Genomic DNA, 17,019 nt, shown 5'->3' with positions numbered 1-17,019 from the left:
TCCTACATTGGGATGTTTGGCCAATTCCATGACTGCTTGGCTTTATATAGGAGACCGAAGAACCCAAAGACATCCCACACATCTGAGGGCATAACATTCGAAGCTTCCCACAATTCTTAGTTGTGTAACAATCAGCCACTCTCAATTGTCTCGATTCGTGATAATGTAAGCTGTCTCGTGACTGCCTCGTTTATATTAACAATTACATAGAATTATAATGAATAAAATGTTACACATGTATAATGCGATAGACGTATCATAGATTTGAAGAAATAAAACAATGACGTTTCATGGCTAATGGTAAGTTTTTAATAGTTGCACTGCCATCTCCTGGCCACCTCCCAGCCCAGCGGATTTGGTAGTCTCCCATGTCTTCTTGAGCCACCAAACCTTGCCTCCAAAGCACAAATTTAGGGAGTGTGCCATTATACTTGACTCATAGTTTACCTTTTAGTACAATACAATATTGTATACAGTCTGTACATGAGCATGAACGGGCACTGTTTACACTGGCAAAAAGAAAATCGCTTTATTTAACAAATGTACTGTTTAAAACATTCCAATAACAGCAAAAGTAAAGGCATATATGCCTTAGCAGAAACACTCAAATGAAAATCAGCGCCAAAGCTGTACTCAGTACATCAACCTCAGGAAAATCTAAGCCACACGGGTCAGTTATTATTTAATAAAATTATGTAATTCAATCAACAGATTAAAGTAATGGACGTTAACCAAATTTTGAAGCAGTAAGACGACTGGAATGCACATTTTGACAGGCTTGGAATTGGCCATTCCTGCTCTATGAACTGCTAATAATTGACTGCATTATCAATTAAGCATTAATTACAAAACTAACAAATACAAAAACCATTAGACGCTATAACCAACACATTGAATAAGCACAAATTCATCTTATTAAACAAGGGATTAAAATATTCCAACAACGGAAAGTTCCTGATTTTTATTGACCTATGCAACATGTAACAGCAGGAAATTCGGCATCAGGAAAACAGCGTAATACTGTACTGTACATAAGCATGGGCAAGAGCCCAAATCATTAAGGTCTGCTGGAATCGCTCCCTGCTGATGAGACTGGATGAATATTTTCATCATCTCGAACTGATGATATTCCAACTGTCAAGAACGAAAACAGACATAGGACATTAAAATAAAACCTTGACAAAAACATTTGACACTTGTACTAACTTTGATGATATAGTAAATAGCATTCATTTAAAGTGATCAAATAAGATTAATAAGATCTGTAACTGTGTACATTCTGTAAATTATAGTAATAGATTACATAAACATTTAGAGAAAATATAGACCATATGAATCATGTAAAATAATGCTTTTTCTGCATTTTACTTGCCTTCATCAGGAGGGTGCAGGCCAGAGGGAATTTGTCCACTCTGTGGTGGTTCCAGATGTGTTGGAAGCCCATAAGGTCCTCTAGGAGGTGGTGGTCCATAAAGTCGAACAGGTGGACCGGAGCTGAAGAATGGCGGTGGGCCAAAGTGTCGAAGTGGCATCATGTTGTAAGGCCCTCTTGGTGGAGGTGGCCCTGCCATAGGATTCATCAGCGGTGGAAGTGAGGGATACATCTCCGCATGAGGAGGAAAATCTCTTGGTGGTACCCGTGCCAGATGAGGGGCGAAGGGGTGGAACATCGGTTGAGGTCGGTAATAATGGTGTGCTTCTCTGGACTGCAATACATCTGGGGGAGGAAACTGTGGCCTATGAAGGCCTAGTTCAAAGTGTTGACCCTGGCCTGGTCCATGGTTGTAATAGTCTCTTGGATGAAGCCCCCAGCGAAGCAAAGGTGAAGTGCGAGACGATAAGACTTCAGGAATTTCTTTTCCATCAACCTCATCATTTGTGACTTTGTCCTGAAAAAACATTCAGCCATCAAAATGGTTTCATCACCATTTTAATTTCATATTTTGCATGACATTGAAAACTAGAAAACTGTTATGGCATTCTAGCTGCAACTATCTACTACTAAAAGAACCAAATACACCATGTTTAATTTATTTCATGAATACAATTATCAAATCAAAACAATTTTCGTATAATTTGCACATTAATTCCAGACCTGATGATGACATCATCATCACTAAATCATAATGCAATGCAATTTAAACATAAATATCAAGATTTCATTTATTTAATATACACGTTTCTCAGACCACAGTTGCTGGCCTTTTTGGCATTTTGGGCATCTGCTCAGCTACTGTGATAAAAACACTTTTAAAAAACTACTGCCAATACAATAAAAATACTTAAAAACTTACCCGACAATCATTTCCATCATTGATTGAATGATAGTTATTCGATTCAGATTCTGGCAATTCATTTGCAGGTTCATAACCTAGGAAGAAAACTCACACTTAGAAACAAGCCTGTCTCAATGAATATCTATAATAAAAAAACTAACAAGGGATGACATTAAACAGATGATGCAGCAGCAAGTGAAATACACATTAACCTCAATATAACGACTACATTTAGCCAATTAAAGAATGTGCCAATTCATCCCATAAACGGTCAGGTTAACTTTAGTCAAACAGTATTGTTTTTTTCAATAACTCCTCTGCACAATAAGCTGTAATTACCTGGGTGAGGGGATGGAAATCGTTTGTCATAGTTCAACTGAGTCCTCTCAGGTCCATAGCCAGGTAAACCTCTATACCCTGTAAACGATGCATGCTGTATGTTAAATACTTCTTTGGAAACAATATTAACATGAACATATAATGCACAAATAAAGCCCTTTGTAAGTTCACTGCTGGATGAGGGCCTCCCGGTTATTTGACCATACTTTCACCATGCTCAGCCATGCATATTCATGAGGGTGCAGAGAGCATAAATGTTGAAGTATAGTACACACACAACAACGGATATTGCTACACTGCATTTTTCTGACATTTCCCTGCCAAAGCCTAACACATACCCATTCCAGCACCATCAAGGATCAACCCTGCTAAGCTTCCAACATCTGACAAGATATTGTACATTCCAGATTAGGTCACGGCCAACTGTAATGTTTTATTATAAAGCCATGATCGTCACGATACTGGCTCTATAATAAGGATGACCAGAGGTCTTAATAGAAATACGCAATTTTTGATACCTTTTTTAAATAAAACAATTAAACCATAAACATTGCAACGTCATCTATTTAGCGGTTGCAATAACAGGACGCTGGCACTTGCTCAGACAGCTGGCCTCACCCAGCGGGGCGGAGGGGGCACGGCGAGGTTCGTCCGTCAGGCGTGGCGGCGACGGGGGGATGCTCACAGGGGACACGGTGAACGGGGTTCCCACGAGCGAAGACCCTGCACGGCCCAACAGAAGCACAGAGCCACTTTTGATACTCTTTTGTGTTTATCACTTTGGTGAATAATACCATAGGACAACTCAATAGAGTGGCCATGTTAAAACAGGAGGCATGCAAAAATGCAGAGGGTTGGAGGGGTATGATACAGGCATTGTAAAAAATTATTAAACAAATCTTACAATAATTGGTGTTTTTACCCTTTTATCTGGCAACAAAACTGACACCTTTTTTTACAAGGAGTCATGTTTGCATTGACCACAACACCTGCGGTCGGACCAATCAATTTCAAGGACAGTGCATTATCAGAGTTGAGTTTTTGGTTTGCATTCCGACCGCAGGTATTGTGGTCAATGCAAACATGACTCCTTGTAAAAAAAGGTGTCAGTTTTGTTGCCAGATAAAAGGGTAAAAAAAAACAATTATCATATTTTGCTACTGGCAAAGGAGGTTCCAATGGTGCAAATATTACAAGTTAAAGAGAATGGCTCGATACGATCTGCGTTTGTCTATTGTGCCTTCTAGGAGCAAAGGTCTGCGATTGCCATCACTTAATTGAATTACAAGAGTTTTGTTTAGCCTGAAGCAGCCCCCTCCAGCTGCCCACCCCACACCTCCACCCCCCGACGCTAGAGTGCTGCTTGCCTCAAAAATCACCACAAGTGTAAATAAAATGCAAAATAAACAGGATCAAAGCAGACAGACGCACCTCCTACTGCCAACCCCTGCGGTGTGGACGAGCTGCGCGGAACTCCGTGGTTCTGTGGTGGCATCTCTTGAGCTTCTGCCAAATCCATATTATATTCCAGTTCCACCATCCTTTAAAGATAAAGTTAGGCAGAAACTATGTTAGCTCACACATATACAAAGAAATTATCTAAGAAACCGAATGCTAGGGATTAACACTGTATGACAGCCATTATATCTGCATGTGATGCGTTGCAAAGAAGTGATATGACAAGTACTCATCAGGATGTGAATGGTTTCAATTACCTCTGCTTGAGATTGGCCACCTCTTGCCTGGATGCCTTCAAATCCCTCTCTACGGACCGAGTTTTCAGCTACAAAAATAAGCATGCATTGTATGTTAGAAAATTAAAATTATTCACCACTCCCCTTGCGAATACAGAGACTTAATGGTTTCTATTATCCAATTATTACCAATTTTCCATGAAGGCAACAATTTGCATTAATCTTTTTTAATAATATTAATTTCATTATTTTTATGACAGAAATTAAAAGTTGTAGCAGTGATAACATTTATGTACCCAAGGTGGCAACAATAGATAAAAAAACCTACCCAGTTTTCATAAGCTTTCTTTTCAAACTCAGCCATCTGTACATTAAAAAACATGAATTTCAGCACCATGAAAAACAACAAGGATCGTTAAATTATTTCAATTATATCAAGACAGTGTTCAAAATAAAACACTTCATGTACATACCTGTTCCCGGAATCCACACTCAACCTTCTCTAGCTCCTCACGGAGCGTCTGAACTTGTTTCCTTTGAAGAAAAAAAAAAATTTATGACAACGTGGAATCATTGAATTTTATGTCACTGGAAAGCAAAAGTACAGAAATGAGACATGTAAGATAAGGGTATATGTCAGTCCTACTTGTTAGTGCTGGCTTCTTCCATGGCCTGCTGGGCCCTCTCGTTCATATGTTCTGGAGAAGTCTCCAATAGATTGCGTGCCTGTTGCTCTACAAAGAGTTTCCTGTTGGCAAGATCAGATGCGGCAACCATAAACAGTCAGCCCACAACTACACCAGAATATATTGGAAATTGCAAATTCAAGTCAATAATGTTTTTGAGAAACTGGACAAAAGTTGACCAATTCAACATAAATATGTTCGAGCCAGCAAATATACTAATTGCATAAGCTTACAATATATACTTATAGAGAAACAAGCATTACTAAAGTGAAAAATAAATATTAACATTATTTTTAGATACTGCTCACAACAAAAACCTTTAAAACTTCACAAGAATCGATTTTGTGATTAAAATTATACAAATATAGAGGTTGAAGCGACATTTAAAATCTATACGCATTATTATCATGTTATGCTTACTTCTGCAGAGTGCTTTCCTTTTCTTGATACATTTCTTTCACAATTTGTAGCTTCTTCCTGCAGAAGTCAAGTTCATTTTTCAAATGGCTGCTCTCCGAGAACAATTCTGTGTTCTTCTTCTCACGCTCTTGAATCACACCTGTGGGTGGAAAATGTGTTTAACATCAATATTTAGCACTATATATATATTGTTATGCCATCCCAAATTCAATATTTTCCTACCCCACTTATGATAATCAAGATCCAACGCTGAGCTGATGTGAAAATTGCACTGGTGACTGCACAGAGATGGGCTGTGTTTGCAAAGTCCCTCCCACGGTATATGTGGCATTCATTTGGATGCTCAACAACTGTGTTTAGAGGCTGTGCTGTTCGTGAATTTGCTCGAAGGCAAATCCCCAATTATATGTTTTATCACTTTATAATGCAGTAAGTGCAGGGACAAGTGTGGAGAAGTTTAGTCAAGCAACCTCCACAACCCACATCGAGGAGTGGCTTTGTCATGTACAAAGTACAGTTAAGACAATTTAATACAAATCACTCTACCTTGCAATTTGTTATTTTCTTCAAGTTGATTAGAGTATCTAGTTTTTAAGTCTGCTATTTCCTCTTCGGTGACTTCAAGGGTTGCTTGGAGCTGCAACATATATTTTGATAGCAAATCATGAATACATCTTTAAAAATATATAAAAGTACAATATGACATCATACAACAATGTATTTCATGTAAAATATTTGTAATAGTTATGGCCTGGTAGTATTTAAATGTTTGAATTTGATATAAGTACAGTGTGAATAGGCATGTGGAGATGTATTCATTCAATTATTTTTATTTTAAAATATTATTATGCGCACAATACATGCATTGAATCGTGCATAAGAAATTCTCATTTTAGATTTTTATGCAGCCATTAGAGGTGCTACATTTATTATTTAAATCAAATCGAAACTCCATCACATAATTAATCAAATCACGAGGAGTGCAAATTATTACACAGATAAATGTGAATGCAACGTCTTTGCTTTATTCATCAAGAGATTTTAATCATATTAAATATCCAAAATACCTTTTCCACATCCAGTAGATCACGCAGCTTTAGCTTTTGTACATGACTATGGGAGTCTGAAAAATAAAACAAATAGAACGACAATGTATATCAATGTTTTAGACCAAAACAGGAAGAACATTGGTTTCAAAGCCTTTACAGGTGTTTTGCAACAAAAAAATATTTAACGTCAATAGCCCGACCATTTAGTTCTCCATTCTCAACCAGTCTTCGCTCTCCCCCTTGTTCAGAAGGCAAAGTGAACTGCCTTATCTCATTCAGGAAGTTTGCCATCACCTGCAAGGACACCAGATAGTAAAGTAGAATCAATCAACCCGAATATCTGTGCAACATCATAATCATCGTCTTAAATGCACAATAATATTTTTAATTCAAAATGTTTTAACAAATCTTCGTATTTAATACAGTTCATTCATGCAAAAAAATGGTTTCTTAATGTAAAAGTATTTATGAAGGATTATTGCCCACACCTCCAGTTCCTCTTCCTTGCAAGCCAGTGTTGCCATCATCTCCTCCTTGTACCGTCTTCTTTGCTCCAATTGTTCTTGCAGCTCCGAAGACTGCACCATACAGTTTTCTGTTTCTCTGTCAGTCTGCCATCAAAGAAACAAGCCAAGGAGAACTCTCAAAAGTAGCTTGTAGCAATGACCACCTCACGTAAAATCAACATTGAACTTCCGACCTTGCTGGAACAGTGTTTATATCGATACGTAACTCTGGAATGATATCCATGATGTGGTACACCCACAGAGATATATAGCATAACCGTAACACATTCCTGCGGAGGGAGATGGTAGGAACGTTGGGTTGCTCGGTCAATGGCCAGGGTCAACGGCAGCGTGGTGTATTCCGCAAATATGGCCGAGTGAGGGCGGGCACAAGCCGGCGTGAATAGGTTAAACGTTGAGTTTTATAAGGGCACCACGGGGTGACCAGCCCCTCCCCACCCAGCCCCACCCCTCCCACCCCCCACCCAGCCCCACCCTCCCCACCTAGCCCCTCCCCACCCTCCCCACCCAGCCCCTTCCCACCCTCCCCCCACCCAGCCCCTCCCCACCCTTCCCAACCAGCCCCACCCTCCCCTCCCCACCCCAACCCCTCCCTCCCCACCCAGCCCCACCCTGCATGACAGACAGACGGACACAATGATCCCCTGTGGGCTGGTGTAACCAGGAGGTTCCTACCAGTATAAACCGACGTAGTATTATATGTATACCTGAGCAGTACTGTCCCTGAGCTGTTGATGTGTCCTCTGCATAGCCTGGAGTTCAGTCTGTAACTTCTTTTCAGCAGCATGGCTTGCGTCCACCTTTGGCATGAGCTGTTGGGGTAATCAAATGTCATCCCCATCCAGTGTCAATACTTAGAATTTAGGGTGAATTGAACATCGCCTACATTTATTCTTTATTATCTGCAACGAATGTATGTGGTGATGTGGTGACTTGTCCTATTTCAATTAAAAAAACCGTTCCTGTACAAAGGAAAGTGTGATACTTTATATGTCCTTTGCATTATTCTACTAAAACATGCCCTACCTGCTTCATTTGAGCCTCCAGCAATGCCTTAGTGGTCTCCAGCATCTCCATGTTCTGCTTCATCTCATACAACTGAACACACATTATAAAGTATTATTAAGCAAGGATACATTCAAGTAACTAAACTCAACACAGCAATGTCAAATTAAAAAACAAATTCCAGCTAGTCTAATTTGACATGCATGGTAAGGCTATGTAATCGCTACGCAGCCCTCAAGTATTTTTTGTTGTAAAATGTGCACTAATACCAGTCTGTGATTCAGTCTGTACATGATATCATCATGGCTTAATATTAAAACGAATTTAGTCATGGTCATATGAACCTTATTGCGGGACCCTGTGGTCCCATAAGCCCCTTGCTCTCGCATAAACTGCGCTGCGACGTCATTGTATGTCTGTTGTAGGCGAACGATACGGCAATCTGCACTCATCAAACTTTCAAAGTTTTGTTTATGACTACGGCTGAGCTTGGGCGACATGACAACAGAATGATCCGCATCAGGTGGGTCGCAGCATTTATGTGTGCGGTGGGACAGAGTCGTCAACATTTTTTAAAATTAATTACGATTTTGACTTCCGTTTATTCGGGACGCTGGGGTCCCACCATAAGGTTCATATGCTGTAAGGAATCTATTCTTTAAAGTGTATAATTTTGTTTTGTTTGCAAACCCGATCAAGAAATCATCAAGGCTAAAGCCAATAATGCCACCACCCCCTCCCCAATGTTTTCTACCCTCTACCAGATCCAACAGCTGCTACACAGAAGACATGCAACCTCAAAAATCTGCTCTAACAGTATCCCACCATCTGGCCTTAGGTCTTTCCCTTGGTCACCAGAATTGAAAGACCATTCCAATTCAAATTACAATACAATCAATGTTCCTCTTCATCTTCCTGTAATCCACTGCTGATGCCCTGTGAACTCACCTTCTCCTTATGATATTCTCCTTCTTGTCTTACTGCTGCAAGGTCTTCCATAAGAGCCTCACTAGCTTGTGCTAGTTGGAGCAGTTCTTGTTCTATTCTTCTACAGACGGCCTACATTTTTTTTACAAAAAAAAACATGAGGATTAGAGGTTCAAATTGTATCACAAATGGAAGCATCCAGCTAACTGGCCTTGTCACCCCAGGCAGCGCCAGATAGAGATGGATACATGCCTCTTTGCACCGCTGGCATGGAACTGCTGCAGCTGCAATTGACCTGCTCATGCAAGTCAAGTAAAATAGTAGTTTTGTATCACCACCCATGTACATGTAATCACACAAAATAAGCAATCACCCCAACCGTGAGGAAGGAACCATCTGAAGATCCAATCGAAACCATCACCTTGCCATACATAGCAGGGGTAACCAAAAATATTTCCGAAATCATGAACAAACGCAAGATCCAGGTCCGATTTAACACAGTACATAAAATTCGTGATCTGATCCCATCTGTGAAGGACAAGATTCCTGACATGCAATATCCCGGTGTCGACAAACTAAGCTGTGTCTGCGGCAGCAGTTACATTGGGGAAACTAAGCGACATGTCTCGGACCGTGTTCGTGAACATAAGGCAGATTTTAAACACGGTCGGACCAATGTTTCTGCCGTAGCTGATCATTATTTTAATGCGGCTGGCTTACACGAAATAGATTTCTCTAAAACGATGGTACTTTGTAAGCCTACTAGCTATCAACAAAGATTCGTTCATGATGCCATCCACATATATAGACACAGACACAATTTCAACCGAGAAGACGGTTATAAACTCAGCAATCATTGGAAAGATGTCATCAACCACTTTCGGTCATGACTTGATTTGTAATTTATTGCCAACCTCCACCATCAGCAGTGCGGATGTGTGGAGCGAGGTGCAATGCCCCCCATCTCTACCCCCTCTCTCTCCCCCTAGCTCTGCCCCCCTCTCTCTCCCCCTTTGTCTTCTCCTGCATTAGCATTGGCTGCCCCACCCATGCTGCTGACACACTTGGACTGCGCCGCTCGCTGCTCAGCACTAGCTCGTCCATTCATGCTGCCCCGCAGCACTTGTCCCCACTTCTTCTGACACTTGGGCTACGCCCATTTCAAGCCGTTATAAACAGTTGCAGTTGGAGGCTTGCCCCCACTTTTCTCTCCGCCTGATGACAACTGCTTGTGTTGCGATCAAAACGTCGTGAGTTTTTGTTTTTTTCTTGTTTTCCATCTACGAGACTTTACCGAAAGAACCAAAGAATATGAATTCCTGCAGTCACGAAAGTTTTAAATGCAAATTTAAGCTTATTTTATTTACCAACCTTAAGAGCGACACTGTCGTCATTGCTGTTCTCAAGCTTTCCCTTAGTTTCCTCCATTGTTGTCTCCACCTCCACCAACTACACAAGACGAATACATGTATTTAGTCAATAACACCATCTCTATATGGGCATTGATGCAGCATTCGTAGGTAATGCATAAACAAACGTTAACTAATTCCAAGTGTGAAGAATTTGCAATCCATTTACAATGTTTCTTTTAGGTCAAAATATAGGCAGGGCACAGTTTTCAGTGTTCTAAAGGGGATAACTTTGTTTTATATATATACACGATTCTAAAATGATTAATCTTGTGCAATGAAATTGTACAGCGATATAAAAATTACAAGCCATACAATTATGCAATAACAGTATTCAAATTATTGTACATGCTGCTATGTCTCTCAAAGATAAGCGTAAGAAATACCTTCACTTTAGTGTCCACAACCTGACATATGAGCATGTTTTTTTCATTGATGATATTTTTTACTTGGACAACAAGTTCTGCTTCTCTTTCTGGATGAGAAATACAAAAAGTTAATAAAATTAATCACCATATCCTTTCAATAAAATGTCGTGGAAAGATTGATGTACACATCATAGCACTGATGTACTTACTAAGATAACTTCTGTTTCGTACCTGAACAGAAATACACACACAGGAACAAGGTCAGTGTTTTGTAAAACAGTGAACCTATGGCCGACAGATATACAATCCTGAAATATGTCGTTATTTTCACGTGTGATATGTTGGGGGTGCTAATGTTACACTTACGACAAGACAAATCCTACAGAAGAATACCATGCAAAGGATGAAAGCAAAAAGTATCAGCAAGACAGACACATCCAAAGGAAGCCCATAGTAGTTCACAATGGATTGTGACAGTTCAGGTTTCCAGGACGTAATCTGGAACACATAAGGCATTTATGTTAATCAGCGAATTAACTTCTCCAGTAACATTAAATTCAAATATAAGCAGAACTCCGTTCTGTTACTTCACATATGGATAAACATATGTTTTCGTTCACTGGCCTATTGCCTTTCAAGATCAATATTATCCAGTTGCAGTTGTCCAAAGCAATACAATTCTGGACCAGTTTCAACCTTCAGCAAAGTCAGGCTCTTTAAACAAATGTCAGATGTTATGGGGAAAGCACTTAATCAAAACGATGGGGACCTGTTCTATACAAACTTACAATTACTTTGTAGAAAGTTATATTTCAAAAGAATTCGATAGTAAAAACAAATACTTTAATGCTGGAATAATATGTATATATTATGTACATTACTTAAATTCGAATGCATCTCAAGACAACTATGACCTATGTTTTACTTACAGCCATGACGAATGGTTGGAGAGCTGGGTGTAGAGCGGCAGTAATTTTTAAAATAAAGCCGTCAAACTTTTGAATCATCTCTGGAACATAAGCAGCAGCAGCAACACCAGACTTTTGGGAACCTGTCTTCTTCACATCTTTTGTCAAAAATGGAACTCCTACAGATGAAATAAAATATAAAATGTCAATATTGGCCATTTTATAATGTATATTGTTTAAATCTTGACTTAAAGCTTTCGTGACTGCAGGAATTCATATTCTTGGGGCTTTCGGTAAAGTCAGGTAAATAGGTTCAAAGAAAATAACAAAAAATAACAAAAACTACGTTTCGATCGCAACACAAGCAATCGTCATCAGGAGAAAAAATAGCGGGAAAGCTGCTGAGGCAGGATGTTTTAAAGGTTTGAAATGGGTGTAGCCCAAGGGTCATAAGTGAAGTGGGCAGGGCTAGTGATGTTAAAATGATAAATTTGCATGTCAATGTAAGATCGCAGAGCTACCGCCACATCGAGGAAAACGAGCAACGGTGGCTGTGTTTGTGGCACATTTAACCTGTTAATGTAAAAACATTTAACCTGTTAATGTAAAACCAGAGAGTCGAAAATAACTACTAACATCGGAAGGTAGGATGGAAACATCACAGCCAGTTATGACTTAAACTGGTTAATAACGTCCTTCCAATGATTGCTCAGACACAATTTCAACTAAGAAGATGGGTACAAACTGAGCTCTGCGATCCTACATTGACATGCTAATCTCTCACAATACAATGGCCACCTCCGCAGCTTCGTCGTCGTGGAGGTAGCTCTCCGATCTTACATTGACATGCAAATTTCTCACTTTAACATCACTAGTCCCGCCCACTTCGCTTATGACCCTTGGGCTACACCCATTTTAAACCTTTAAAACATCCTGCCTCAGCAGCTTTCCTGCTATTTTTTCTCCAGATAACGATTGCTTGTGTTGCGATCGAAACGTCGTAGTTTTTTGTTATTTTCTTTGAACCTATCTACCTGACTTTACCGAAAGACTAAAAAATATGTATATTTTTTATACACAACCTACTGGAAATAAACGTTACTTAATTCAGTCAATAAACATGAACATTAACCACATTTACCTTGACAAAAAACACAATGTTAAATGACCAGTAAAAGAATATTAGAGATGCTAATCTAAAAAAAAAGTTCAAACATATTGTTTTATGATTTAGGGAACATTATTACTAAATGTAATACAATAACTGCACTGTTTTAGGGACCAATTTTGGAAAAACTTTTTTTTAAGCTAATTTCATAATCCTCCTGTAAATATATTACATTACTCTTTCTACATAGAATAAAAGTCAACAAATATAAAGCGTGCATACAACCTGCACTGGGTGTAGGTCTGCTTGGACTTTCGCCTTCATGATGCAAATTCTCTGGTTCTATAACATCTTTTGAGTATTTTTGTCTTAGGCTGGATATGATCTCTTGTACATCACTAAAAAAAGTAAAGTTGTCTTTGTGAATATCTTCTTCGGGATTTAACGGGATTTGCCGCGTACGGGCATCCACCACTTTTTTAAACCACCACAGAATATGAGGCCTGAACTCATTGACAACTGAGTCCAACAGTTCATCACGCTGCACATCATGGCCCAGTGCATTCTCCATGTGCTGAAGCTTCTCGTCCATTCTCCACAGGCTGGTTTCTAAAGCGATCACACCTTCCTCTCCGAATATTTCCGTGAGTTGAGAAAGCATATCTTCTCTTAAGTAAGTCTTGAGAATAGCAAGGTCTCTGTTCTGTTCCATATAATGAGGCGCTGAAAGGTTTAACGTAGTCAATAATGAATTTACATAAAATGAGGCCCCCTCAATGTCATTCTCACTTTCTAATGTTGATGACACATATGAGTCATGTTGCTTGTAAACATTATCAGTATTTTCCAAATCATTGTTTTCAGTTTCAATCTCATTCCCTGTTGTTGTGCCATGTGATCGTTCCTCTTCTGCATCTTTGTTTTCAGTCTCTATCAAATTAATTTGTTTTGGTAAATTAGACCCCATGACTTGTTCATATGTAATGTGATTCTTGGTAGTTACTCCCTCTTTATTGTTTTCCATTACTTCTGAGTCATCCAGTATTTCCAAGTTATTCCTTTCTATCACGACTTTCACAGTATCACCTTCTCTTGGTAATGGTTTTTCTTTTTCCAAAACAAAGTCATGCACATCTTCAGCATCGATGGGGTGTTTGATGTCTGGCATAATGCTATTTTTGTATCGTACAACAATGTCCTCACTTTCTCCACCCTCAACTTCAGTGTGGGCTGCCACTTTTGAATCTCCAGGTTCATTGTAAATTGTAGAATTCTTATCAAGGGGTACACTGAAATGTTCACCACCATTGTTTGAGGATGTCAGGTCTTTCGCTTTATAATTTGAAAAATCAGGTCCCGTTTTATCATTGCTCTCCTCATTTGATGATGCTATTTGAACGTCACGTGGTGTGTGCTCACTGTCATCTTTCAAATCAATGGCCAGTGAATCCTCATTAAGATTTGGAATTTTGGTATCAGGGTATTCGGCTGATTCAGAAATAACATCTTCTTCTTTGGAGCAAGAAAAATCGGTGTCCTGTAAATATAAAACAGAAAATAACATCTATATTTTTGACGGGAACCCTTCCAAAATGCAGTAATGTAAATTTAATGTGTATTGTTGTTTATTATTTTAATGTAAAATGTTACCATAGTTGGAAGCGTAACTTCAGTTGTAGAATAGTTATTTTGGACTTCGACAACATCTTTAGGAAAATAGCCCAATTTATTGCCAACCTACAGAGGAAAAAAAAAAGTCTTAAGTCAGACCAAAATTAGATGTATGTTTTTTTTTGTAATGGCCATACATCATAAAACTATTACCTACCATTCCCAGCCATAGGTCCTCCCGCTGTCCTGCCAGCCGGTAATAAACATAGACATCATCATCCTTTGAAAAGGAAACAAATCGGCAGTCTTGAGCCTCATAGTCACGTATAGCCTTCACATGGTACATCACATCTGGCAATGAGAAAAGAACACATGACGGTCAAATGTGGCAACCAATCATATACGTATTGTATACACACATCTGCATTTCACACTAACCCATCTGTTTTTTTTTGTTCTAAAGCAAATGGGTACATAGTACTTAGCCAACAGGATACATTCTCAATTCCCGTGTTTAACAAAAGTCGTTGCTTTCAGTGTGTGACCCTACAGCCAGTGCCAGACCTTATCGCCAGTGCTACCAGTGTGATCCTACAGTTAGTGCTGCCAGTATGTCACCCTATAGCCAGTGTTAGACTCTAAAGCCAGTACTGCCAGTCTGTGACCCTATATCCAGTGCCACCAGTGTCTCTGACTCTATAGCCATTGTATAATCCTGTCGCTCTGAACCTAGAGCCAGTGTTGCAAGTATGTAGCCATATAGTCAGTGTCTGACCTTATAGCCAGCGCCTGTAGTATCAGACCATGTAGCCAGTGCTGCCAAAGTGTGACCCTATAGCCAGTGTGTGACCCTATAGCCAGTGTGTGACCCTACAGCCAGTGTGTGACCCTATAGCCAGTGTGTGACCCTATAGCCAGTGTGTGACCCTATAGCCAGTGTGACCCTATAGCCAGTGTGTGACCCTATAGCCAGTGTGTGCCCCTATAGCCAGTGTGACCCTATAGCCAGTGTGTGACCCTATAGCCAATGTGTGCCCCTATAGCCAGTGTGACCCTTTAGTCAGTGTGACCCTATAGTCAGTGTGACCCTATAGCCAGTGTGTGCCCCTATAGCCAGTGTGACCCTATAGCCAGTGTGTGCCCCTACAGCCAGTGTGTGACCCTACAGCCAGTGTGTGCCCCTATAGCCAGTGTGTGCTCCTATAGCCAGTGTGACCCTATAGCCAGTGTGTGACCCTTTAGCCAATGTGTGACCCTATAGCCAGTGTGTGACCCTATAGCTAGTGTGTGCCCGTACAGCCAATGTGTGACCCTACAGCCAGTGTGTGACCCTATAGTGTGACCGTATAAACATCGCCATCAACGCAGCACGGCAGAGCGAGCCGCGCGGGGCTGTCAGCTGCCGCACTGACCCCGGCACTCCGCGTCGGCGCATATCTTCTGGTCGGAGAGCGGCTCGCGGTCCACGGCCGAGCTCTGGCACGGGGAGAGCAGCGGCAGCAGCAGCAGCGGAGGCAGCAGCAGAAGGATGAGGCCCGTGCGGGCAGGCAGCCGGCTCGCCATCACGTGCGTGACGTCATCGGGACGACCCCCTCCGCGTGACGTCATCGGGACGGAATCGCTCCGCGTGACGTCATCTGAAACTTCCCTTCCGTGTGACGTCATCGAGACGGAGCCTTTACGTGTGAGGTCACCGCAACGGCCCTTGAGTGACGTCATCGGTACCGAGACTTTACGTGACGTCTCCGAAACGGACGCTCCAGTGAACGTCATCGGGACGGAATCGCTCCGCGTGACGGCATCTGAAACTTCCCTTCCGTGTGACGTCATCGAGACGGAGCATTTACGTGTGAGGTCACCGCAACAGCCCTTCTGAGTGACGTAATCGGTATTGAGGGTTTTTACATGACGTCACCGAAACGGCCGCTTCGAGTGACGTCACCCGCACGCCGCCTGGTCTCGCGTCGCCCCCTGCAGGAGAAGGTGCCGAGCAGCGACTCCCTCCAGCATGGCTCCGTCTTTAACACGGAGCTCGGCAGAGGTGGGACAAAGTCATTGTTATGCAAGTCCAAGTCGAGTCGCAAGTCATCAAATTCATGACTCGAGTCTGACTCGAGTCCAAGTCACATGACTCGAGTCCACATCTCTATAGGTGGGACAAAGTCATTGTTATGCAAGTCCAAGTCGAGTCGCAAGTCATCAAATTCATGACTCGAGTCTGACTCGAGTCCAAGTCACATGACTCGAGTCCACATCTCTATAGGTGGGACAAAGTCATTGTTATGCAAGTCCAAGTCGAGTCGCAAGTCATCAAATTCATGACTCGAGTCTGACTCGAGTCCAAGTCACATGACTCGAGTCCACATCTCTATAGGTGGGACAAAGTCATTGTTATGCAAGTCCAAGTCGAGTCGCAAGTCATCAAATTCATGACTCGAGTCTGACTCGAGTCCAAGTCACATGACTCGAGTCCACATCTCTATAGGTGGGACAAAGTCATTGTTATGCAAGTCCAAGTCGAGTCGCAAGTCATCAAATTCATGACTCGAGTCTGACTCGAGTCCAAGTCACATGACTCGAGTCCACATCTTTATAGGTGGGACAAAGTCATTGTTATGCAAGTCCAAGTCGAGTCGCAAGTCATCAAATTCATGACTCGAGTCTGACTCGAGTTCAAGTCACATGACTCGAG

General features: G+C 41.1%; 1 protein-coding gene across 2 annotated transcripts; it reads right to left on the bottom strand.

Moving 5' to 3' along the window:
- Positions 1 to 503: 503 nt before the first annotated feature.
- On the bottom strand, positions 504 to 15,950 carry LOC144719860 (melanoma inhibitory activity protein 2-like). 2 transcript variants are annotated; one of them, XM_078596124.1, is made up of 27 exons: positions 15,740 to 15,950; positions 14,545 to 14,678; positions 14,367 to 14,453; positions 13,002 to 14,253; positions 11,630 to 11,787; positions 11,067 to 11,198; positions 10,910 to 10,931; positions 10,719 to 10,807; positions 10,295 to 10,372; positions 8,945 to 9,055; positions 8,018 to 8,089; positions 7,699 to 7,803; positions 6,953 to 7,075; positions 6,665 to 6,758; positions 6,483 to 6,538; positions 5,962 to 6,052; positions 5,416 to 5,554; positions 4,956 to 5,057; positions 4,783 to 4,843; positions 4,638 to 4,673; positions 4,331 to 4,398; positions 4,047 to 4,156; positions 3,234 to 3,338; positions 2,616 to 2,693; positions 2,295 to 2,371; positions 1,373 to 1,889; positions 504 to 1,134 (listed from the first exon to the last, which is right to left on the bottom strand). In XM_078596124.1, the coding sequence occupies exons 1-27, from the start codon at positions 15,933 to 15,935 to the stop codon at positions 1,058 to 1,060; spliced, it is 4,170 nt and encodes a 1,389-aa protein (XP_078452250.1). In that variant the 5' UTR covers positions 15,936 to 15,950; the 3' UTR covers positions 504 to 1,057. The 2 variants fall into 2 exon arrangements, with proteins under 2 accessions (XP_078452250.1, XP_078452251.1); XM_078596125.1 differs by lacking the exon at positions 2,616 to 2,693.
- Between the last annotated feature and the right edge of the window lie 1,069 nt (positions 15,951 to 17,019).

This window comes from Lampetra planeri, chromosome 7 (genome assembly GCF_965212315.1).
Source record: "Lampetra planeri chromosome 7, kcLamPlan1.2.h2, whole genome shotgun sequence".
In the NCBI taxonomy this organism is placed as follows: Eukaryota; Metazoa; Chordata; class Hyperoartia; order Petromyzontiformes; family Petromyzontidae; genus Lampetra; species Lampetra planeri.
The sequence above is the reverse complement of the archived record's forward strand: the minus strand, read 5'-3'. Positions and strand labels throughout refer to the sequence as shown.